The sequence below is a fragment of the Canis aureus genome, chromosome 29, assembly GCF_053574225.1.
Source record: "Canis aureus isolate CA01 chromosome 29, VMU_Caureus_v.1.0, whole genome shotgun sequence".
Taxonomy (NCBI): Eukaryota; Metazoa; Chordata; class Mammalia; order Carnivora; family Canidae; genus Canis; species Canis aureus.
The window spans coordinates 7,290,549-7,316,029 of NC_135639.1; the positions used below are offsets into that span (position 1 = coordinate 7,290,549).

The 25,481-nt window shown below is 63.4% G+C and overlaps 1 protein-coding gene across 1 annotated transcript in view; it reads right to left on the reverse strand.

The window, feature by feature from the left end:
* The window catches only part of LHPP (phospholysine phosphohistidine inorganic pyrophosphate phosphatase), a 127,207-nt gene continuing 101,726 nt past the window's right edge, over positions 1–25,481 (reverse strand). Inside the window, exon 7 of the mRNA XM_077877287.1 lies at positions 1–775. Within this exon, the coding sequence (XP_077733413.1) occupies positions 679–775 (97 nt within the window). The 3' untranslated portion in view covers positions 1–678. The remainder of the gene's footprint in view (positions 776–25,481) is intronic.

A 25,481-nucleotide genomic window follows, 5' to 3' on the forward strand; every position in this document is an offset into this window, starting at 1 on the left:
TCAGGTCAGGGCCGTTTATTTCACCAGAGGTCACCCTTGCACACGTCGGGCATGACACAGTCTGTCGAGTTAGGGCCCCGGAATCACCCTCCGCCTGCCGCCGGGTCATCAGCGGCCCTGGGAGGTGCCCCAGCCTCTGGCTCCAGGGTGACTCCTGCGGTAGGAAGGGCAGCGGGCTGTCACCGTTGGGGGCGGGGGTAAGCGGCCACTCCGACTCTGGGTGGGGGCCAGGACACGGGCAGGGGTGCTGGGCAGTCCCAGGGAGGCTGGCTCAGCCCGGGCTGCATGGGCGGTGCCACATGCCCCCACCTTCTCCAGGCCCGACTCTGTGCACAGAATGTCTGCTAGAGGGGCCGTGGGTGAGTGTCCCCGGGTCCAGTGAGGTGGGACAGGTACAGGAGCAGGTGCACCCGGAGAGGGCTCCCAGAGCACCTCCAGCCCACGCGCAGAGGGTGCTCCGAATCTGGGGGCACCCAGACAGGTCTGTCCCCTGCTCTGACTTCACGGGGGCAGGCCATCCCGGGGGGACCCGCTCCCCAGGCAGCTGCGGGGAAGCAGAGGTGCCAGCTGGTACCTTCTCCCTGTCGGTCCAGGGTCAAGGGCAGAGGGCAGGGCCATGGGTGGTCCGGGCACTGGGGCAGGGGCGGCATGAGGCTGGGGGCCGCCCCCCGAGGCTCATCACTTGTCCGCGTGCTGCAGCAGCAGGTCCACGGCCTGGGCCAGGTTGTCCACGTACCCGTCAGCCTTCACCTCCGGATGGCGCTCGTCGCTGGGCCTGGAGGGCAGGGCCACAGGTTAGCGGGTCCTGACCCACCGAAGCCTCCTCCCCCCCGTCCCCCCATCTAGCACAGGCCCGGCCTGCCCTCCGGAAAGCTCCAGGTCCTTCCGCGCCAGGTTAACGGATGGCCCCCTCCTCCCGCTCCCCGACCCGGCCTCCCCCCGCAGGGGCACGCACTTCCCTCCCGTTCCCTCTCCCAACCCCTTCCATCAGAGGCCTGCTCGGAGCCCCACGCGAGTGACCACTGCCCCCTGCGCCATCTGTGCAGCCGGCAGAAATGTCATACTCTTGACGGTAGGGCCAGGAGCTTGACCCTGCTCTGAGTGCCTTCCTGCCCAAACCCCAGGGGTCACTGTCCTCTGAGGTCGCTCCCACACAAGAGCGGGGGCCTCCTGGCAAAGCAGCTCTCTGGCTGGGTGGGATCTGGGGACCCCGGACATTCAGAGCCCCAGATGCTTCCTGACGTCTGGCTGGATGCTGAGCACAAGGGAAGTGAGACCAGGGCATCAATGCAAACACCTATGGGGTCCACAGGGGACCCCAAAATGGGTGCCCCAGGAAGGGAGGCTGCGAACTATAGTCCTGAAGTGGAGCAGGGCTCCAGGGGGGGACATGCGAGGGGAACTGTGAGAGGGCGGGAGTCCTTGCCGCAGGAGGGACCTGGGGTGGGCTCCTAGGGACATCCCGGAAGTCTTCAACAGCTGTAGGGAGGGTGGGACCTCGTCCCTGGGGCTGCGTGCAGCCTGGGTGCTGTGAGCTGGAGACTCAGGTCCGGGTCCAGAAGACCCCTCCCCACTGCTCATGGGCTGGAGTTGGTGGGGGTGGGGGAGCCGCCCCTCTGCAAGCTCACAGCCCTGAGGACCTGCTACTCGGATCACCCCAAGGTCTGACCCAAGCTCCCTGGGAAAGCATGAACCTGTGCCTTCCCAGCAGCCAGGCCACCACCTCGAAGCTCCCACCCTGGTTTGGAAGGAAGTGGTTGACAGTGGTTCTGACAACATCCTAAGAGCCAAGTCGGCCCTTTTGAAAGGTTTGGTGTTTTTTTTTGTTTTTTTTTTTTTAATTTATTTTTTATTGGTGTACAATTTACTAACATACAGAAAGGTTTGGTTTTTGCAAAGCGTTTTATCCTACAATGGTTGTCCTTTTGTTTTAAAGAGTCAGCCCAGTGGATCGAGGCCACCTGCCCCAGGCTGGGGCCCTGGGGGCAGGTCTGAGAGAGAGGAGGGCAGAGTGGACAACCTTACGGCTGAGGCCCCAAACCAGAGCCCTGGAGACACCACCAGGGGCTGAGTGCACGGGGACCCTGACCGCCACCCGCTGGGTCAGCGACTCGAGCGAGAGTAACCGTCGTGTCAGTGCAGCTCTTTGAGGGGACACCACCCGGCCACCGCGGGAACACAGCAGATGCGTGCTTGTCTATCAAAAGGTTGCATAGGAGGCGGCCACCTGAGCAAATGGTGCGTCGACACCTACTCGCGACCCACCGGTTTCGCTCCTGGGTACGCACACAGCAAAAATGCACCAACACGTTCACCAGATGACACGCCCTGGAACGTGCCAAGCAGCTTTAGAGATGACAGCACGAAGGGGGAAGCACACGAGTGTCCGGGGAGGGAGAAGCACTGTGGTGTGAGCGCGCGTGAGAGCTTGGAGGGAAGGGCTCCAGCTCCGGCTCCGCCGCGGCGGGTGGGCCCCAGGAAGCCAGGCTCGGGGAGCCCCAGCTGGGTGACCCGCTCAGGGCAAGGTCAGGAATGGGCACAGCGCGGAGGCCGAAGACGGTTACTTCTCAGGGGCACGTGACCCGCGGCACTGGCTGGCACTGTTCTAGACCTTCACCTGGGTGGCGGTCACGGAGGGGAACGTGCACCACACTGGTCATTTCAGGGTGTTTTACGTGCAGACACATGTACAGGTATGGAACAAAACGTCACCTAGGACCTGACAAGCACGAGGCAGGCCTCTCCCACACTGTGGCCGTTCTCTGTGGCCCCCCAGGCCCAATCCTGCCCTCAAGCTGCTGCAGAAAGCTAGGACTATGCAGCACGGGGCCCCCAAGGCCTACCCAGCGCCTCCCTGGGCCTGCGCCACAGGCTTGCCGACCCCTGGCTCTGGCCACCTGCCACTTTTGTCCACCCAGGATGGCGCTCATGCCGCCGGCTGCCCGGGGCTTCCCTGGACAGGCCCTCCTGCGGGATGCTTCATCCCTGGAAGGCCAGCGCGCCCCCCTCAGGCCCGCCCAGTGTGCGTCAGGTGGGTGCTGCGGGCCATGCCCGCTGCAGGGTGCGTGACTGCCCCCCATCACTCAGGCCCCGGGGCGGGGAGGGGCGGGGATTCTTCTCTGAGCAGCTCGGAGCCCAGGGCTCAGCAAGGGGCGCGCAGGTGGGTGGGAGGGGTCCTCAGAGAGACGAGGCACCCAAACAGGCAGTAAACCCCACCCTGGCAAGCTGTCTGCCTCGGTTTCCCCACCTGTGCCCTGAGCAGAGGCGTGGCTCCACCTCACTCAGGTGACTTGGGCAAGGTCCTTGCACCTCTGTGCCTGGCGTCCCTGTCTCTAAACAAAGGTCGTAAAAGGACACCTGTGGGGGCTCCGGTGAGGAGCAAGCCGACACGCCAGGCCGGAGGTGCAGGTGCAGGTGCGGTGCGAGGCGGGGGGGGGGGGGGGGGGCGGTTCTTGCCTCGATTACTGAGGACCCGGGAGCCGTCGGGGAGCGCGCCGGAGGCCAGGGCTGGGCTGGCAGGGAGATGTCGTGGCGGCCCGGCCTCGGGCCCTGACCTGGGTGCCCGTGTGACCAGGGGCACTGGAGCGAGAGGGGCAGGCAGGCTGGGCCCAGGCCCCCCGCGGGATGAACCCACAGCTCGAGGGAGTGGCCGGGGGAGGCCGGGGAGGCCGGGGAGGCTGGGGGAGGCCGGGCACCACCGCTCCCCTGCGCCCAGAGCCCTGGCCTCACCTCTTGCCCGGCCTGGGCCTGGGGTCTGGCGCCGCCCTGGATGTGCCCGTGGGGGCCTCCCTAGCTGTCCCTGGGGCCCAGCGGCTGCTCCAAAGCCCCACTTCGCCAACAGTGGAGGGGGGTACCCAGCCCTTCACTCTGCGGGGGTCATCGGGGCCGCGGGGACCGCCAGGCAGGCCTTGGGTCGTGCCCGTCCAGGCGCTGACCCCCCGGCCCAGCTCTGTGCCCCCAGTGCCCGTGGCCTCCCAGCTCTCACCCCAAAAACACAAGGTCACCGTGACCGCCCCAGGGACCCAAACTTCTTAGAGCGAACCCCCCCCCCGGCTCATCATCCCAGTCCCTGGGCGGCTGGCCCGGGGCTCCCCCGCCCCTCGTCGGACATCCGCCCTGGGCCCCGGGGCCCCGCTTACCCTTCGGTCCAATGAACTGGACCCCGAGCGGGAACCAGAAATCTGCGGGTGAAAGCAGCCACTCGCGGCCTCCGCAGCAAACGGCCCCGACCGCGTAGGTGGCTAATTACGCGTAATTACACAGCATTAAGTTCGAGAACCCGTTACAAGAAGGGACCGCGTTAGCAGCGGCCGGTGTTTGCCAACACGGGGAATCGCGGCCTCCCACGTCTTAATTACGTGGCGCTGCCGTGGGCTGTGGCTCTCCGGGGGCACCGGGTCTGGGCCGCCCGTCCCCGCCTGGGGCCCCCGCAGCGGCTCCGGCCAACTCGTGTCCTGCGGGGCCTAGAGACGCCGCAAAGATGAGCCCTGGGCCGCGGAGCGGGGAGGGCGATGGGACAGCCGGGCAGTGACGGCGGGGTGGGATCGCGGGACAGACGGATGCACACACACAGGGAGGGGAGGGAGGAGAAACTGAGTCAGACAGACACAGGCGGAGGGAGGGGGAGGAGAGAGCGAAACAGAAGGTGCTAGAGACGGGGAGGGAAGGAGGCGAGGACAGACGGGCGCAAGGGGGCCGAGAGACAGCGAGTGTGTGCGAGGTGGGGGCCGAGTGGGCAGCGCTAGGCCTCCTGGGTCCTGGTCACCCCCCTGCCCCTCCGTGACGTCGGGGGCCCCCTTCCCGGCACCCCGTGGGGCCCCCGTGGGCTCGCTGCTCGGCCCACCATGACCTGTCCCTACCTCCCCGAGCCTCAGCTTCCCCATCTGTACGGTGGGCACGTGACGCGGCCTCCGGGCTGCTCCGAGAACTCCTGGTGCCCCCACCCCAGCCTGCCCTCTGCCCTCCGGGTCACAGGGCGACAGCTCTGAGGGCACTTACAGGGGACCTGTGGGGCCAGGGAAGCTTCCAGGAAACGGGACACGAAGCCTGGCCCCCGTCCCCCACCCCCCGGGTCCTCCCCGCCCTCCAGAGGCTGGCGTGGACGTCACCCTAACTAGGCAGGAGCACGCGGCCCTCAGACCCTGACCCACGATGGTGGCAGAGACAGATTCCACAGGTGGCTGCCCTGCAGGGGGCCCAGGCAGTCGCCTCCGCTCCCCGGGGCCCCTCGGGTGGCACCTGGGGGTCGCTGGCGGGGCCCGGGTTGGGCGCGTGGGTCAGAGCAGCTTCCCCGATGCTCATCTGCCCCCACGTCTGCCCCTGCTGCGGCCGGACCCTGGGCAGGGTGGCCAGGCCCGTGCTCCTCCCCCGGCCGGCCCGGCGGCGTCTACACTGCGTCGGGGAGCGCTCTCCAGACCTGCTCCAGCTCCGACTCCTGTTCTCCCGCGGGCCTCACTCACTCTCCCCACCTCCAGCAGCCCGAGCCCAGGGCCCAGCTGCTCCCTCCTGTGGGCACACGGCCCCTGTCCCCGACCGCGCCACCCCGGCAGGTGCTTGCCGACCTGGGCTGCTGGGGGGGGGGGGGCGGCTTCCTGCCGGGGGTGGTCGCGGGGTGGTCAGCGCAGGCCGGGCCCGGGGCGCGCACCCAGGAAGTGTCGCCGGCGAGCGAGTGGACAAAGGCCCCCACCCGGCAGGGCGCCGCCTGCCCTGAGCTACTCCTCCGCCTCGTGCCCGGTGACAGGCAGAGAACAAGGCCCGTCTGTGCCCGGCCCGCGGGGCCTGACAGGGACAGTCTTTGTGCCGCAGAGAACGGCGGCCGGACCCGCCACGTCCTCGCCCGCCTGCTTCTCGTGCGGGGCCGCGGGGTGGCCTGTCCTCCGGGAGCTCCCGAGGGGCCGGCGCCACCGAGGCAGGCCCGCCCCCCGCCCCTGCTCCGCCCCACACGGGCTGGGGCACGCGTCCCTATCCTCGATTGTTCTGGAAGCGCCAGGCGCTGGGGGCAGGCCGGCCAAATGAACTCAGGGACGCCAAGCAGGCCGTGCTGACGAAGTCAGAGGGCAGGACGGAGGGAGTCGCTCACGGGGCCAGAGGTGACAAGCCTGGGCCAAGGGCGTCTTCTCATCTGAGCCGCGGGGCCCCGACCCCGGGAGGCCGGAGTGTGGCCTCCTGCAAACGCTTCCACGTCCACCTGCTGGCCCAGGGCGCCGCGGGCCGAACGGCAGGCAGCTGGGAGCCAGAGGGGCGCGGACCTCGCGGCGGGGTGGCCGGGATCCGAGGGGCCGCTCCTACCCCGTCCCCGGGACCAGCACGGGACCCGGGTCCCGGATGCGGGGTGGATGGGACAGACGCCCGGGCCACCCCTGGGAAAACTCTGGGTCCTCTGCCAACAGAGAAGGGCGGCAGGAGCCCCTTCCCGAGTCAGCGCCTCCACTACCGGGGTCCCCCGGGACCCTCATCACCTTGCCCTCAAGGTCACCACGGACACAAGGGCCAGGTGCCCAGCAGTCATGGGCAGCAGTCATGGGCTGCCCTGTCCGCACCCCACCCCCACCCTGTGTCCCCCGTCACTTGTCCCCGGCCCCACCCTTGCCGACCCAGTGCCCGTAGACAGGGCCCTCGTGACCTTAAAGTCGCATGGGGGGAAAATACCAAATAAAAGCCCAGGCCTCAAAGATTGCTGGGCCCCCCGGCCCTCTGGGGCGCAAGCTCCCAGGCCAGGAAAGGAGGTGGGGACATGTCCCTGCTGGCCAGCACCTCTGTTGGCGTCAGAGCTCCGCTTGGGTGGCGGCTGTACCCCCCGGCCTCCATCTCTGGCAGGCACCTGGGCCCCCCCTCATCTGGCCACCAGCTCCTCTGTAATGGGGGGGGAGACGACAGGTAACCCTCCCTCGGAGTCCCTGCCGGGGCCCCATGCAGGTCTGAACCACCTCCCACCACCTCCCCCCCCCAATGAACTTCCTTGCACCTCAGGTGACCAGGCCCCTTGGGAGCGGACAGCGGAGCCAGGGGCCCGACCTCGTGGGGGAGGCCTCGTGGGGGGAGCACAGGCTGGCGGTCTCCCCGCCCCTCCACCCCTGCTGGTCCAGGCAGGGCAGGGCCCCAACACCCACCCACTGGGAGACACACCCTCCCTACATCTGCACCTGTGGACTGTGGCGACTGGGGGTGGCACCCAGAATGGGGAGCGCCCTGCGGCTTCCTGGTGGTCCAGCCCTCACTGGACGTGGAGGCGAGCTGCGGCGAGGGGCAGGGCTGGGCTAACTGGACACCCCTTTCGTTCAGGTGGGTGGCGTCCCTGAGCTCAGAACGGCACCCTGGCTGCCCCACCGTCCAGCTGCGAAGCACCGGGAGGCTCTCCCAGCAGGAGGCACTTGCTGGACCCATCTCAGGGGCTCTGAGCCCTGGTGGGTAAACCGAGGCAGGGGAAGGCGGGCAGGCCCCGGAATGCAAACAAAGCTGGCCTGGCTTGGGGGATGGGTGAGCCGCAGATGCCACACCCCAAGGACCAGGGCACAAATGTGTGGCCTTTGAGGACCACACTGCACAGGGGCCCGAGAAGCGGGCACCACGACCCGTCATCCCAGAGACGACGACACGGATGCACGAGGGGAAGGCACGGGCCCAAAGTCGCGAGCAGGAAATGGCAGAGCTGGGACTGACCACACGTGTCTGGCTTTCTGGAAAAGCTAAACCCGCGCTCATGTTAGCGAGTCCTCCCTCGCACACGGGGCGGACTCGGCGTCCGTCTCACCAATGTGCCGAGAGGCCTCTGGATCCGCTCCAGGGCAGGGGGGACCCCAGGAGGTGCCCCCAGCATCAACAGATGCAGTGGGGACGGCACAGCGTTTGCGGAAAACCAACGAGGAAAATGAAAGAAAAGGGACAGGCGAGGCCACCTCCTCCCCGGGCCCCACAGTCCCCAGCACGGGGAGGGGGGGGCGGGGGGGTCACCACGCACCCCAGCAGCCCGCCCCGGGGCCGCTCCGCCTGCAGGGAGGAGGCAGGGCTGTTTACGGTCGGTCTGGGCCCACTGGGGCCTTGTCACCCAGAACCCCCCACCCCGTCACCCCTGCCAGCTGCTTCCTGGGCGGCTCGCACGGCCGCTCACCTGCAGGTGCGCCCAGAATGGACGCGGGACACAGCCCCGCCCGCGGCTAAGGTGGCCGCCTCCAGGGGTCCCTCGGCACCCCGAGTCCTGCTGGGAGCCCCCCACAGCCTTTGCTCAGTCCACCGGCGCCCCGAGGCTGGACTTACAAGCCGGTGGCTCTGGACACTTCGGGTTGGGCCCATGTACCGTTTTTAAAACCAGAAGCTGGATGGGACACCTGGGTGGCGCAGTGGAGCTGGGACCCCTTTCCCAAGGAATAAGTAACCTCCTCCAGGAAGCCTTCCCGGAAGCCCTTCCTTGGCCCTCACCTCCATCAGGTGCGTGCTCCATGGCACCCGTGCCGACCCCACCGGGGCACCCGTCTCTCTCCTGCAATTGCCTGGAGCTGTGTGATGCCCCCAGACTGTGGACTCCCTGAGGTCAGGGGCATCGCCTCATCCTCCCGGCGTAAGGCCTCGGGTCCTCCGGAGACGGGAGCAGTCAGCAACGGTCCGAGCAGACAGGAGGTGGCCGCCTTCCTTCTGACCACCGGGGGCCGTGTGTCCGGCTCCCCCCGAGCCCGAGCGGCCGAGAGATCTAGGCGTGAGGCCCCGTGCGTCTTGTAGCGGAGGGTGACGGGCAGTCGGGCAGGCGTCTAGGGCCCAGGGCCCCGGCGGCCCGGCCTGCTCGCCCCTCCCCAGCCCTCCCGAGAGCCCAGGCCCCGACACGCGGGCCCACGTGCCCTCCGGGCGCCTCGCCTCCTTGAGGGAGCCCCACTGCTGGGTCCCCGGCACCTGAGCTCCCCCGTCCGGATGTCGAAGCCTGGAAGTGCCACCCCACGCCAGGGCCAACACCTGCCCGGCAGCAAGCTCCCCGCACGAGGCCGCGTCCTGAGAAAAGCCGCAGGTGCCAGAGTCCCGAGCGGAGGGCCAGTGACAGGTCTGGGCAGGACACCCGGCACCCCCTGCCGTCCCGCCCCCACCGAGACCAGGTCCACCCTCCCTAACGGGGCCCAGGAGGGGGCCCTGGAGCCTGCCAACCCCCACCTGTAACCCCGCGGCTCTGGTGTTCACCCTGTCCCGTCCCCCAAGCCGCCTGTGCTGCTGCCTAGGTCACCTCACATGCCCGTGTCCCCCATGAGGCCCGACTCAAGGGACCGGGGTCTCCCCCCTCCCCGGGTCTCCAGGACCCATCGTACCCCCCGAATGGACACCTGCAAGGCCTCGGGGACTCGGGCCCGGGGAATCCAGTTGGGACCTTCCAGAACGGAGGCCTGGCTCTGCTGTGGGAAGGGTACCCCAGGGTGGGCAGCTCTGGCCACAGCGCCGCAGGGCACCCTGGGCACCCCGGGCACCCAAGTCAGGCGCCAGCAGCAAGCCACCACACGGCCCTGTGGCTCCCCCAGCCCGTGCAAACAGCAGGGGCGGCTTCTCCTGTCTTCCCTCACTTTGTTCCCAGAGACCCCAGGGTTCCTAACGACAACCAGATGCTTCCCACTCAGGCAGGGACCAGGCAGGGCTGGGGGGGGGCGGGGGCTGCCAGACGGAGCACGTGGCATCCCTCCCACTGTCCCGGCCCACGGCTGTGCACCGGGCCGGCCTGCCCACTGTGTGACCTTGGCCAGACACCAGACCACCCGGAGCCCCCGGTCTGGGGCCAGGGAGACCCCCTCCTGGGGCTGCACTGGGGCATCTGGAGACGCTGCAGCTGGCACAGGGCGGGGGCCCCAGCACGTGTGCCATCCGGGTGGAGGGACACCCGGCAGGCCCTAGACTGGGGTGGGTCGAGCCCCTCGTGGGCGCCCTCTGGCCAGAGGGGAGGGGCCGGGTCCCCAGCGGCTCCTGGGACACTCCGGTGGGCTCCACGTCTGGAGAGCACATGCCATCTCCGGAGAAGGTGGTAGGTCCTGAGGGCCAAACACCTCGGAGGGCTCTTGACAGGACCCGGCCAGGCTGCCAGGGGTGGGCACAATGCTCCCGGCTTGGCAGGTGTTGAGTGTGACCATGGGGACCATGTGCCTGGGCCTGGGGACAGGTGGCAGGGGCCACTCTGGGCTCCTGGGAGAGAGAAGGGGCGGCCAAGGGGAGTCGCTGAGCCAGCCTGTGCCCCCCGCCTGCCCCTGGGGCCTACTCCTCCAAGCCCACAGGACTCGCTGTTCATAATATTATTCACAATAGTCACGGTCACCCAGAGCCGTCTCCCTCCAGGGACTCGGCGAGGGGCCTCGCATGCTTTAGTTCCTCTGGTTTCCACAGCGGCTCAACGCGTGGCTGCTACTGCCTCGCATCTTACGGCTGACAAAGTGGAGGCTCAGAGGGTGAGGGGCCTGCCAGGGGTCGCTGAGCCACTGCCCGAGCCCGAGGGCCTCGCCGGCCCTGCTGGAAGCACCTGCAGCGTGGCCTAGGCCTCACCAGGCGCCGGGCGGGCTGGGCGAGCAAGCAGCAGGCGGGCCCGCACCTAAAGGCCCCGCTCGGGCAGGGCCCGGGGCCCCTGGGGGCTGGCATCGGGCCTCCCGCAGAGGAACTCCTGACAGCTGCTCAGAATATTTTGATAAAAACATGTTGAACACCTGGTGTTTAGTTTAACACAACTGGCCCGGCCCCTTTGCAATATGCTCTCCAACGGCCAAATCCCCCGAGAAGTGTGCACGTGCCCCCACCCGGCCCGGCCTCCCCCAGAAAGCTGCCACACCCCTGCCCCCTTGGACGCTGGGCCTCAGGCTGGCAGGAGAACCCTGGCTAGCCCAGCGACCCTGGGCTTGCACACCCACGCTCTGGGTCCTCGTGAGGGGGCCCAGGAGAGAGGGAGGGTGCGGGCGGTGGTGCCCTCCCATGCTGGGGGCAGAGGGGCCACTGAGGCCTGGTGTCGCTTCCACCAGCACGCGCAGACCTAGCGGCTGGGCCAGCAGCTCTGGGTGTCGGAGTGCAGCTGCGGGGTGGGGGGTGTCGTGCTGGCTTCCTCAGGCGCCGATAAGCCCCCTCGATACATGAAGACAGAGGCTCGGGACGGGTGGTCACCGCCCGGTGCTCCGTGGCAGCTCGAGGCTCACCCCCAAACCCTGTCCGGGTCTGTTAGCCTGGGAGCAAAGTCTCCCGAGTCAGGGTGCCCCCTGCCGACGAGCCAGGCCGCGCCTCCCCGGGTGCTGCTCAGCGTCCAGAGGCGGGGAGTACAGCCTGGCCTCAAGTGCAGCGTCGCGACCCCACGGTCTCCGGGGGACGCACGTGGGACCTCATCTACCAGCCTTCGCCTACTTGGCGCGTGTTCCTCTTCCACGGGGTTAAAATGGGCACTTCACAAACCGGGTCCCCCACGGCCCCTGTGCACGTGCGAAGGTGCCCAGCGTCGGGGCCAGTACGAGCCCCCCCAGAATGGCCCGAGTGAAGGTCAGGGAGCGCTGGCAGGACGTGAGCAACAGGAACTCTCCCACGTGGCCCGCAGGAGGGCCCACCAGGCAGCCCTCTGGAAAAAACTGGTTTGGCGCAGTATCTCCTAACTGGAAACGCGTGGAAACCACGTGTGTGACCCGGGATCCTGTCGTGTGCACCCGCCCAGGGCACTGAGCCTTTGTTCCCCGAGAGACGGGGACAGAGACGTCCCATCAGCTCTGTTCATAAAGACCCCAAGCTAGGAACAGCCCCAGTGCCCACGAGCAGCAGAATGAATAAGTTGTGGTCCAGACAATGAAACATGGAACAACACGGATGAAGAGTTGGCTTTTTAAGGGTCTTGGGTACCGAGAAAGGCACACGGTGACGTTTCTCCAGGACAGCCAGAGGAAGTTAGACACACGGCTGAGAAACCACAGTGAAGAAGCGGGGAAGCACCTGTGCCACAGGCCTGGGAGCCAGAGCAAAACACGGCGGCTTTGAGCTCCCTGGCGGCCAAGGCAAAGAGGGGAGCCCTGGGGTTACACAGAAGCAGGTGATCGTTCAGAGGGGACACCTTCCTAGCGGCCGGGGCCAGCAAGGTCTTGTTCCTGCCCTCGGGAGGGCACAGTGAGGCTCCAGCACCCCGTCTGCAGAAACTCACAGGTCATCCTTCCCAGACGAACAGACTCCTGGCTTCTCACTCCGGGGAGCCTGTGACGTGGCGCCAAGGGGACAGTAAGGCCTGGGGCCCGGACTGGCTCCCCCTGTCCCGCTGGCTTCCCAGCACCCGGCACAGCACCTAGGTCATTGGATTGTTCAGCTCAGGTTTTTCCAAACTAGCTCCCACTTGCACGGAGAACCCCCTACCACCCGCCAGCCGCCCCTTGTTCAGGGAAGTCCCTTCTCTCTGGACTTAGGAGCCTCCACTCAGAACTGCTGACCCTCTGGCCCTCCCACCCTGTCGCCCATTCGTGGATGGATGTCTGATCTCAGGGGCCGACAGGAGACAGGCGGATACCGGCGGGGACAGGTGGTACAGGGGATGTGGGCACGGGGCTGGGAGGGGCGCCAGCGGAGGGATGCTGGTGCAGAGACACGGAGGTCTTAGGAGCCAACAGGGTTCCGGAGCCCGTGTTGAATGAGACCCGTGCTGGGATATTACTGTTCAGCTCGGATCCTGCACTTCTCTGAAGATGCCCCCGGCGCGGGGTCACCGGTCACTCTCCTCCCCGGCAGCCTGGCCCAGGGTCTTCATGGAGGAAATGGGCTGAGCGGATCCACCTCCAGTGCCCGGGCCCCAGCCCACTCCAGAAGGCCCTCCAAAGGCCAACCTGGGGCCCTCACCTGGTGAGGACTGCTTCTAGCATTTTTTTAAAAAAAGATTTCATTTATTTGAGAGTGAGAGAGAGAGAGGAGAGAAGGAGTGGTGGAGGGGGGGAGAGAGAGAGGGAGAGAAGCAGACTCCCCGCTGAGCGGTGAGCCTGATGCAGGACTCGATCCCAGGACCCCGAGATCCTGACCTGAGCTGAAGGCAGATGCCCACGGACTGAGCCCCAGGTGCCCCAGGACTGCTTCCACCTAAGGAGGCCCCTGGCCCCGTAAATGAAATCCGGTGTGCCGGGCTCGTAGCACTGAACCGCACTCCGTCCTGCGCTCCCGAGCTCACGGCCTTCCCTGCCTCACCACCATCAGGAGCCGCCGCCGCGACAGCAGGGTGGCAGGAGGGACGGCACCCGCTTCCCGTGCCAGGCAGGGAGCTGAGCGCTGCCGGCCCGGCTCCCACCAGCCAGAGAGCTTGGAGTGCGAGCTCCTCGCTGCGGTCCTCACGGAGCTCGGGGGCCTGGCACAAGGCCTGGGGACAAGGGCCCCTTGCACACGGGCTCGGGACTTGCGTGGCCAGGGCCCGCATCCTGCCTGGGCAGGTGACGTCCCCCGCTGCTGCGGCACACAGATGTGAGGACTGAACAGGATGGGGGCCGCCGGCCCGCGAGGGGCCCCGAGGTGAGCGGTCAGGTGAGGCCAGAGGCAGCGGTGCTGACGGCCCTCACAGCCCGGAAGCCAGGCAGCGGGAAAAGCCCAGATCACCCCGAGTGGCCATCAAGAAACCCTTCAGAGGGGCTGCTCTTCCACTTCCCACCAGCACCCGGACTCGTGAGGACTGTCCCCTGCGGGGTGGGGCTCACCTGCCGCAGCCCTGACTCTGGGCCGCCCCCCATCCTCCTGCACGTGATCCTGCTGCAGCCACGTGGCGGCTCCGTTTGTCCTTACGCATCATGCCCGGGACGCAGACACGGTCCCCTCTGCCACCCTCCCTCCCCCCTGGCGGATGCTCAGCTGTCGGCGCTTCTGATGGGGGTCATCCGGGGAGGACGTGGAGGAATATAAAATGAATTATGGTCTTTAACCCCATTCCTGGAAATCTTTCCTGAAGATTTAATTCTAGAGAGACCTCATACAGAGTCTGGCATGTGCAGTCTTCAGTAAAAGTTTGCTGAATCGAGGGAAAAAAGTACTTTCAGAGACGTTTGTGACAGTGCTACTCGGAACAGAAAAGGCACCAGTCCAAACGCCCAGCCGTGGGGGAGGACTGAAGCCTCACGCAAAGCACGCCAGCGCTCTGAAGCGGGCCGGGGCCAGGGGGCGGGGGCAGGGGCAGGGGCTGCTGCACCCATGCCCACGGTGCAGGAGGGGGCCGGCCGGAACCCCGAGACGGACAGCCGTCTAGGCGGGGAGGGATGAGAGACAGAACCTTTGGTCTTCCAAGCTCCGCTGGAGGCTGCAGTGATGCCGTCTCAATAACGCACATAATAATGACAACGGTTTCTCGGTTCATCTCGCCACGGCTTCACCCGAGGTATTAGCAAGGCTGCAAAGTCGAGATTAGATTATGCTTCAGCCCAGACAGACGCGAGAGGCCCAGCAACCCCGCCGGGGCCCGGGGCTCACCAGCCATGGGGACGACAGTCCAGGCCAGCCGTCCCAGGGGACAAACACTGAGCCGGGCACCACCAAAGTCACCTGCTCTGCAGAGGGTTTCAGTTCGTTACAGGGCAGGGGCCTGGCCAGGTGCACCAAGGTGACCCCGGGGACGGGTGGCACCAGCCACGTCAAACGCACCACGGACCACCACCCTGGACTGGTCCTCCCCTGGCCCCTCTGCCCGGGTGGCCAACCATCGGGTGTCAGGCCCAAACCCACCCCCTGCAGGACGGAGAGTCCCAGAGCTCTGCCCAGCATATCCACGGCGGCACCTCATTCATATCCACCCAGACTTCATGTCTCATCCCCCAGAGAGAAGGACACGGGGACGGGGCGGGGGGTCAGCTTCAGGTCGTGCAGCCAGCGTGCAGCAGGGTGGGACTTGGACCCCGGTTCTGACTTCAGTACCAGCACCTTCCCTGGATCTACTGGATGAAGCACGACCAGAGGGAAAAGCAAACGAGCCCCAAACCCAAAAGCTGGGGGCACTTCTGGGCACGACCCCTCCTTCCTCCAGTGAGGGAATGGAGGCCCAGGAAGGAACAGATGTGGGCCCGAGATGGCCCGGCCACACTGCACCCTAGATGACGAGTGTCAGTGTGGCTCTGGGCACCCAGGCTGTCTGCCTGCCACCCACATGGCCCCAGCAGAAGGGGTCCCTGGGGCCGGGGGCCTCAGTGCCTCCATAAGGACGGGGAAACCGAGGGCCTCGAGTGACCCAGCAAGGAGGCCGGTGCCCCTCCCCCTATTTACTTAGCACCTTCCACCCGGGCCAGGTTCCCCGAAACGCTGACGGACGCCACCTCATTCATCACAGTCCAGACGGCACCTCATAAATGGTCAAAGCCGCCCGGCGAGGGGGCCGTTTGCTCCGGGCCTCGGGGACGCCAGGCTGCCGGGGCGGCGCACCCCACAGTGGGCCGATTGTGCGCGCAGGGTCCCCGGCCAGGCTGCCTGGCTCCTGGCCGCCCGCCGTGCCCTGGACGATTCCTAGACGGAATCTTGTTTTCATCGCTTCCGTCTCCAGCAGGCAGACGAGCTGCTCCTCCGGAGCGCTGGCTCAACACGGCTCCGATCCTCCTCAGACCCTGCGCGCGCCCCACGGGATACAGGGCAGCCATACACCAGCCCCAAACAAGCCTGCCCTGCAGCCCCCGGAAAGGCCTGGAAGCAGCTCCGCAGCGGCCCGTCCATCACGGTGGGCTGTAGGTGGGGACGGGGGCGACGGCGGCCTCTGGCTGCCCTGACTCGGTGATCCTCAGGGGGGCGCTGTCCTGTCTGCAGAGGGGGAAACTGAGTCCTGGAAGAGGAGGGGAACCGGGACACGGCAGCCGTGTAGGCTCAGGACCAGGGTTTGCCCCGAGTTCCGGGAATGGCCCGGTGACACGACTTGCCCCTCATAGCCTCGCAGAGCCTGTTCCCCACCAGCGGCTTCCGGGGCTCAAGCCCTAGTTCAGTGTATTTGGGGGGCTCGGGCACACCAGGGTTCCAGAACCGGCCAGGGCCCGTCTGGTGACGGGCAGGAGGGGGGAAGCAGGACCGGCCTCCCGGGGTGCGGTGTGGGCTGCGGTCCAGCGGGAGGCAGGGCCCAGCAGGCCTGCGATGCCGTCCCTTCCCGGTGCCGGGGACGGGGCCCGGCAGGTGCAGGAACACCTCCCCTCACGGCCCCGGCCCGGGCGCACGCCGGGACCACACTGTTCCATCCTGTTCCAGCGCTGAGCACCAGGTGAGGCCCGGCTCGCTGGCCCCTCACCCCCGCCCCTGCCCCCAGAGGCTTCTATTCACTTGTTCTCTAGATAAGCTTGAGGAGTAACTTGTCGGTGTGTCTGTGTCCCGAGGCGGGGGAAGGAGAGAGCCGCATAAACGCCGGGCTGGGGTCTTACGTTGTCCCCCAACCAAGTCCTTCAGCAGGCGAAGCCCAATTTCCTCCTCGCAGCCCTGGAAAAGGGACTGGGAAGTGCTCTCAGCTCCCCGTCGGGGTGGCCCGAGAGCCACAGGAGATGAGGACACTGGTTCTCAAAGCCCCGGCTCCTGGGGCGCAGCTGGGGGGCTGAGAACCGCCACCTGGGGCCCAAGCTCAGGCCGGACCTGGAGGGAGACTCGCAGCTCCACAGCGATGCTTATGCTACGAGAGAAGAGTCCCCAACCCTCACCTACGCGCCCACCTTGAGAAACCAGAAAGAGTAGAGCAAACCAAAGCCAAGGCAAACAGAGTTCATAAAAGGTCAGAGCAGAAGGCAATGAACTGAAAACAGAGAAACAACAGAACGTCCCTGAAACAAGCAGCTGGTTCTTTGAAAAGACCGCCTGGAAATGCTGATGCCCGAACCCTACCCCAGAGGTCTTTTCAGTCGGTTGGTCCGGGGTGTGGCCTGCGGGCTGGCCTAGCCCCTCACCAGGTGCTTCGGATGGGCACCCCGGGCGGAGACCCCCTCGCTCCCAGGGGCAGACCACTCGAGGGCTGGCTTGCAGGAACAGAGCAGGTTCCACGCCTGGCTGTGTGGTCTTGGGCAGGTCGCCTCCCCCATCTGGGCCTCATTTCCACACCGGACTTTGTCCTAGAGCTGCCACTGTCCACCTGTGCTGCTTGGGCCCTGGCTTCCCAGAGGCACCCGGGGCAGCCAGGGTGGGAGTCAGTCCCGTGTCCTACCTCCCCAGCTCTTCCCCTGAGGGTGGTACGGACTCCTCCCTCTGGGGCGCAGGGTTTGTCTCTCCTCCCTGGAAGCTCCCACCCCAACTGGACGCTCGGGACACTACCAGGATGCGCCCTGACGGTCAGGGGGGCGTCCCTACTGCCCCCCACCTCCTCTCTAATTAACAAGCCTGGACCCCCAAACAGCACTGAACACAACACCCACCTCACCCCACCCCCTTGGCTGTGTCCTGCAAACTGCGCCCCCTCCTTCCACACCCTGGAGGCTGCTCCATGTTCCCAGAGCAGAGAGCCATGGGGATGGGAAGGCCTCAAGCTTTCTGGCGGAAACTTCATGAAAGCAGGGTGATGGGTGAGATCTTTTCTGTCTGGGACAAGGATCCTGCTTCTTTCAAAGAGGCGGGCAGCAGTGTGTGCTCACCACAGTCCCTTCCCTGACGTTAGGGGGCACAGCCCACGCTAGGAACCCCCTCTGTGCTGGATTTGCACAGTATTACGATCTAAGAGTCTCTTTTTTTTTTTTTTAAGATTTTTATTTATTTATTCATCACATACACACACACACACACACACAAACACACACACACACACAGAGGCAGAGACACAGGCAGAGGGAGAAGCAGGCCTCCCGCAAGGAGCCCAATATGGGACTCAAACCTGGATCCTGGGATCACACCCTGAGCCGAAGGCAGATGCTCAACCCCTGAGCCACCCAGGTGTCCCTAAGAATCTGTTTTATGGATGAGGAAGGAGGCTCAAAAAAGGGGCCGTGAACTCCCTTGGTCCCAGAGCAGGTAAGTGGTGGTGCTGGGCTTCGGACCCCACGGTCTCTGGGCCCATGGTCTCCCCGCTTCCCTCATCTGCACACCACTGGGTGCCTCTGCTGGGACGGGCCCTCCATGCCGGTGCGGGCAGGCTCCAGACAGATGGGACGGCCTCAGAATTCAGAGCCAGGAAAAGTTCTCTTGGCTCCGATGGCGCCTTTGGAGCTCAAGAAACACCCCCGACAGCGTGCCCTTCATGCCCTTGCACCAGGGAAGACGAGGGAAGGCCAAGTCCGGGGGCCGCACGGCGCTGCCCCTCCCACCGTGGGGAACAGGCGGGCGTATACACACAGAGCTGGATTATCAATTAAGCCAGGCCTTTCACAACATCACAGGCACAGAGAAGAATGCCAACAGGGATGCCCAGCTGCAGCGAACCCTGTGCAGAAGGTTCCAGCATTTCCCTGCGGCCACCCATGGGCACTGTCACCCTCTGGCAGCCCGTGGCACTTTCCTTGGCACAGACCTGGAAAAGCTCTGTCTCGCTCCGTAGCCCCAGCCTCGGAGCGCTCATTTCCCATACTCTCCCACTCCCGTTCCGTGCGCATCTGGAAGGACAGAGGGGGAGTGTGATGTGAATGAACGAATGAGCTGTTCACGCCATTCTTTGCAGAGGACGATGGGTTCGAACCCTGCAAAGCCCATCAATCGCACATCTATTTCTCCAAAGGGGCAAGTGGGGGTGGAGAGAGCTTTCCTGAAAGGACTTGGCCTTGAAACATTAAGCCAAACAACTGGAGTTGGCAGCGGCCAGCTTCCGAGCACCGCCAGCCTGAAGAAACGGGCGGCCAGGCCTGCGAGGCAGGGCCGGGAAGAATGAACTCATTCAAAGCCAAGCCGGGGGGGCTGGAGCCCGTGCGCGCCGGGGGCCTGCACGTCAAGAGGCTGCAGCCCGGGGGTCCCTGGGGTCCCGGAGAGCCTGACCTCAGCTCCGCCGCGGGCTGCCAACGGGGAAGCACAGGTGTCGCCAACACGTCTGTCCAGGATGGACAGGGAGAGGCCTCGCTCCGCGGTGTTGGCGCAGCACGGAAGTCCGGCTCCTGGGAATCGTGGGGGCCCGTCGCCGGCTGGCACTGAGGTGGCAGGGGGGTGACCCCCCGCAGGCTGAGCCCGCAGGGCTCCGGCCCACACCTCCTGTCTGTGCTCCTGCCGGGGGCACATGGCGTGGGAACCGGGCCGGGGCAGCTCCGTGGCCGAGCCCGGGCCACCTTTTTGAAGACAAGTTCTATTTTCATTTATTTTAAAGATTTTATTTATCTATTTGACAAAGCGGGGGAGAGAGCAGAAACGGGGGGAGCGGCCGGGGGAGACGGAGAAGCAGGCTCCCCGCTGAACACGGAGCGTGACGCGGGACTCGATCCCAGGACCCCGGGATCATGACCTGAGCTGAGGGCAGATTCTTCGCGGCCTGAGCCCCCCAGGCGGCCCTGAGGCCTTCATCTTTGGAGGCGGCTCTGAAGCCAGACTGGTGGGCACAGCTCATCCAGCAGCGGGAGCTCGTGTGGACGGAGCGGTAGAAACGCAGGACCCGAGGGAAGCACGCGAGCCGCCGAGGAGGTGCCAGCTGTAAGCTCTGAGCTGCTTTATGCAGGAAAAGGCGTCTGCCACGCACAACCTAACTCCGTTCCACCCACCAGGCCGCTGCGCGCAGCCCGCTAACCCGGGCAGGCACTGCTCCTGCACGCTCTGCCTCAGAGGCTGCTCAGAGGCTGCTCGTAAACCCGCGGCCCAGGAACACGGTTTGCCAGGGTCTATGCAGGCTGGGCAGAAGCCATGGTTCTTGCAGACTACGGGCTGATTTCTCCCGGATGGTTTAGTGGAGGGCCACCGTGAGATCATTCCACAGTCCTCGCTGGCTGCACGGCTCGGGGGAGCCGTGATTACGGATGCTCCGCCAGGGTTATGAATAACCATGCTTTGCTGGCAACACGCTGGTCAAGAAAATGAGCATCTGGTTTTCCCTACCCTCTGCTCTTCCTTCCTCGGCTCCTAGAGCACAATGCCACATGTGGGCCAGCCTCTCTGCCCCCTGGACCCCCCACTCCAGGGGACAAGGTAGGCATTGGGCATGTTCCAATGTCCCCCCCTTGGAGAGCAGACTTGTCTCCTCCAAGCGGTCACAGCAGGTCCTGAGGAGCAAGAACCCAGCAATATGGATATTTGTGTGCAAACATTTGCAAAACCTTCCCCCGGCCTCCTCCTCCTCTTCCTCCTCCCTTATTTTTTTATTTTTTTTTTCCTCCTCTTTTTAAAATTAAAAGCATAGCTTGCTGCCCTAGAGAGCAATGCTTCAGGTCGGCCAGAACCCCATGGTCACCTTGGAGGTGAGGCCTAGGCTGACATGCATCATGGCCCCAGCTCATGGGGACCGAGAACACACGGAGCCCCTTGAGCTGCAGACACTTGTAAGGTCAGAGCCAGCTTCTGATGTCTCAGCAAATATTTCCCGGCTTTCCTTGTTCTAAACTCAGAGTTTGTTCCAGCCACACTGGAGAATCAAGAGCTAGAGCGAAGGGCACGGAGCAGAGTGGAGGGACTGTGGCAATTGGCAGGAAGTAGGGCACAGCAGGGCTCAGGGGTCTCGTCACATCACTGTCAAGGGCCCGCTGGCCTCAGAGTTGATGGGAGGGATGGAGAAAGGAGTGAATCAAACAGGGAGGGAGACAAAATCAAGGAGCAAAATCAATGAAGTTACTGGAGCTGAGGTGAGAGGCAAAGTGGCCTTGGTCAAAAGGACAGAGAAGGCTGCTCGCTGAGTCGGGGGCAGCCTCACCCTCCTGTGGGGACCACCCTTGCACCCCGCACCCAGGGCCCCCCAACCCAGCCAGGCGAGGGGGAGGAGCAGAGAGCCCGATGCGGAGCTCCACCTGGACACTCAGATCGTGACCTGAGCTGAAATCAAGAGTCACAGACTTAACCGGCTACCCCACTCAGGTGCCCCCTGAAACCTGGAGATGTCTGACCTCCTTGGGCTGTTCTCCGGGTGCTGGCTTCCCCTCAAGGGAGGCAGATGCTCCCTCCACGCATCTCTAAGTGTAACCGATGTGGGGGGTGCACGGGTCAGAGCCTAGGGAATGCTCCGGAGGTGGCATTTCTTATGGGATTGCGACTTCGTTGTTCTTCACGCCTCCTTCTTGTCCCTTCCCTACAGCTCACCCAGAAACTGCTTCTTCATTCCCTGAGAAGACCAGACTCCCAAGCCTCCTCTGCCCTCCCAGGGCCACGGCTGCACAACCACAAACAAGCACTGGGGGTGAAACCAGCTGATGACGACCCTGCTGACACAGACCAGTTTGCCCCAGCAAGAGTTGTGTGACCGGTTTCTTTTTCAGAACAAAGGTTAAGTGGGGGTGTGCACGGTGGTGTGCTAGAGCTGGTTTGTACTGACTGCGCATCTCCTCCCAACTTCACGTTCGGTGACCTCGCTTTGGTGGCTTGAAACCAGCAGGGCTGGGAGCACGTATGGCACGGAAAGTGCAAGCGCTACCAATCAGGGCTTCCCCTGCCACCCCAGAGAGCTCGCTGTTACATCTAAAGCACACCGCTTGAACTTGGTAATCCTCCACGCTGCTCTGAGGTAAAAACAATTCCATGAGACAATGATTTATACGCTCACATGTAATTAAGCCCATGTTCACAGATGTGTGGCAGGGCAATTTCCAAGATAATGACAATAAAACCTAATTACCGTTAATCCAGGGAAGGTCTGCTGAAATGAGCAAACCTTTAATTCTATAAAATTTTTCTGAGTCACTGAGATCAGTATTAGCACGGTGGGGGTCCACAGGAGGGCCACGGCCTCCTTCCTGCCTGCACAGTGACAACAGAATAGCCACACACGAGACAACAGAACGGGACCCTTACCTCACACCGTAGCAAAAATAAAGTCAAAACGGCTCAAAGATCTGAATGGATGAGCTAAAAACATAAAATTCTTAGGAGAAAACACAGGTAAGTCTTCAGGACCTCAGATTGGCCAAGGGGAGGGGAACTGCAAATCAGAAGTGCAATGAGACCACTTCACCACCCGCTAAGACGGCTGGAATCAAAGGGCCCGATCGTAACAGGTGCAGGCGAGGATAAGGAGAAGTCAGAAGCCTGAGATACTGCTGGTGGGAATGTAAAGTGGTGTGGCCGCTGTGGGAAACAGTCTGGCAGTTCCTCAAGTGATTAAAATTAGTTACCATATGACCTGCCAATTCCACCCCTAGGTATATACCCATGTGAAAGAAGCCAGTAAAAACAGACTACTTTTCACATTTCCATTCCTACGAAATGTCCAGAGTAGGGAAACCTATAGGGATAGAGACTAGATTAATGGCTGCTGTGGGCTGGGGAGACGGGGTAGGTTGCTAGATGGGGAGGGTGGTACACAGTTCTTTAGGAGGGGATGCAGGCAGCCTCAGTGGCTCAGCGGGTTAGCACCGCCTTCAGCCCAGGGCCTGATCCCGGAGACCTGGGATCGAGTCCCACGTCGGGCTCCCTGCGTGGAGCCTGCTTCTCCCTCTGCCTGTGTCTCTGCCTCTCTCTCTCTCTCTCTGTCTCTCATGAATAAATAAATAGAATCTTTAAAAACAAAAAAAAAAGGAGGGGATGCAAATGTTCTAAACTCAACCGACAGTGATGGTCACTATATATACTAAAACCTGTCAAATTATACATCTTAAGTGGGTAAGCTATGTGATTATAGATGCTATCTGAAAAAAGCTGTTTATTTAAAAAAAAACACATTTTTAAGAAAGATTTTATTTATTTATTCATGAGAGACAGAGAGAGACATGTGCTCCCCGCAGGGAGCCTGCTTCTCCCTCTGACTGTGTCTCTGCCTCTCTCTCTGTCTCTCATGAATAAATAAATAAAATCTTAAAAAAACCCGACAAAATAATAAAATAAAATAAATAAAAAGATTCATTTATTTGAGAGTGGGGGTAAAGGCAGAAGGAAAGGGAGAGAGAATCCTAAGCAGACCACGTGGAGCCAGGAGCCACCTCGGGGCTTGATCTCACGACCCTGAGATCATGACCTGAGCCGAAACCAAGAGTCAGATGCTCAACCAACTGTGCCACCCGGCGCCCTGGGTCAACTGTCATTTTAAAAGTGACAAGCATTCCATAGTAAAGCGTACAAACTATTCGAACACATAATCCACAAAGGGGCATTCGGGTGGTCATTAAGCATTTGAAAAAGCGCTCAACCGCACCAAACGTACAGGGAGTGCAGTTTATATTAAAATGAGATATTATTACACATTCTCCAGACTTGGAAACGCTTCTTAACAACGTAGCAGTACCAAGAACTGGCAAGGATGTGGGAAAATAGGATTCTTTTCCACTGCTGGAGGGGACAGGAGTGGGCTCGTCGATGCACTCGGGAGTGGTCAGCAGTATCGAATTCGTAAACGGACAGCCCGGCCGTCCGCTCTGGGCCAGCTCTCCTGCTCCCGAGTCAGGGCGTGCTAACGCTCCCCGATAACAGGAATCACTCAAGTACTGCTGAGAGACAGCAAAGAGTCCAGGCTCCCAAGTCGGACCTGCCAGGACAGACCTCGTAATATGTATGCTTAACCAGCTCTCCACAGTGATGCTTATTGCCCGGCAAGCGGGAGGAAAATTGTCCTAAAGAAAACCTAGCACATTTGCACAAGAAGGCACGCCAACACGGTTCGCCACAGCATGATTTATAATCATGCAAAAATTGGAAACCATCTACACGTCCATCAACAGGAGACTGGAATGCAAACTGCAGGACAGCCATACATTGACACGCTGTAACGTAACTCTGGCCGCCTTCCTGGCCAACCCTGAGAGGCTCATTTCCAGAGGCTGGCCGGGCCTCTACATAAATAGGGCCTATGTGTGATTTTCCCTGTTGGTGCCATGTCGCATGAACGCAGCTGAGGGAAACTGGAAGGCGTTCAGTGCTAGGATTCTTCTACCTTTCCAGTAGCTGTTTCCATGCAGAGGCGGGAGTGACTCACACTCGCCAGTCCCACGGTGGCGGCAGGACCGTCCGGGCGGCCAAGCCCTGGTGGCGTGAGGTGCTCCTAGAAAGAGGGGTTCTGGGGTAGCACTCAGCCAGCTAGGACACGTGTGCACTTAGGACAAGCACTGGGAAGACCTGCCTGAAAGAGGCAGAGACGCCACAGGAGCATCTGGAAGGCCTTCAGGGGGACGTGTTTCAGCACCGGGGCCGTCAGCACGTTAGCCTAAAGCAGCCAGCTTTCCCCAGATTACCTGCCTGGGAAACCCCTTTACCGTGGAATCCCCTTTACTAGAAACCTCTCTGGGCCTTGAAGGGCCCTTCCAAGCAGCCCGACATGGGGGTGGCCAAAGATAAATCATGCAAAAGGCTCTTTTTTCCAAAGGTCCAGACGGAAATGTGCAAGCCAAGGGTGAGTGCCCACTGGAGGCCAGGCACCGCAGAAGGCTCAGGAAGCTTCTGGAAAGAGCAGCAGGGGCAGAAGACGAATGGCCTAACCCACCGCATCCTGGTGCCATTAGCATTCCCTCAGCCCTGCCCCGGTTGGGCTGCTGCTGGGGACGTTGGTGACTACGACAGTGTGGCCTCACCTCAGGAGGCAGGCAGCCCGGGGGCTGGGGGGGCGCACACATGAGGGAATCATCACAGAGGAGTTAGAATAGGTAATCGCACCATGAAAGGGGCTTTGAGAGAGGACGTGCTGTCTGCAGGGAAGGGAATAAGGGACAAGGGTGAGTAGGCCTGTGGCCACCTCGCCGGGAGGCAGCGAGGCAGCCGTGACACCGTGTGGCGAGGTGGGGAAGGCAGGGCGGGCCGGGCCCCGACGGCCACCTGGCCTCGTCTGAAGAGGGAGGGCTGCCGGCCGCCTGCCTCCAGGCCCGGCCTCCCCGAGGGGCCCTGGAAGCCGAGGCAGGCCCTCTGGAGAGTGTCAAGAGTGACAGTTATGAACCTAATTAACTTCTTTCTTTGGATCAATAAAATTGCAGGGTGGGCTCCTTCCAGGGTGCATCTTGCTTCAAAGAAAAGGTTAGATGGGGAACAAGGCTGCACGGGTGGGCTGAGGACAGGTGCGCCCTCTGCGCCCAGGAGGCCAGCGTGGGTCCAGGGGACACCCCATCTCTGATGCTGGAGGTTGGGGGAGCTGCCTAGTGGGTCCTCAGGGCCCAGCACCCGGTCCATGTCCCGGCCAACCACACACCTGGGCCTCATGCCCCCGGCTCGGAAGCGGGGGTGATAAGGGCCCCGACTTCCTATCCGTGAGGGTGGCATCAGGCCTAACATCAGTGAGCGCTCAGTGGGCACTATTATCATTTTCCCCGTCCTCAGAATGCAAGGAACGGCTCCTGCTTTGTCTCAGTTACAGGTTGTGACGTGGCTGGGGCAACGCACCGAGAGCTCAGGGCCGTCCACAGCCCGGGGTTCAGCAGCCCATCCCGATGGGGTGGAGGCAGGGCCTGGGGAAGGAGGGGCGGGCGGGGCGGCGTGCACCCTGACCTAGGCCTGGAGCCCTCCCCGGTCCTCCTGCCGTCGCTCACTCAGGGAGGAGGGAGGGCCGGGTGTGCTCACGCAGGGAGATCCAGAACACCCCGCAC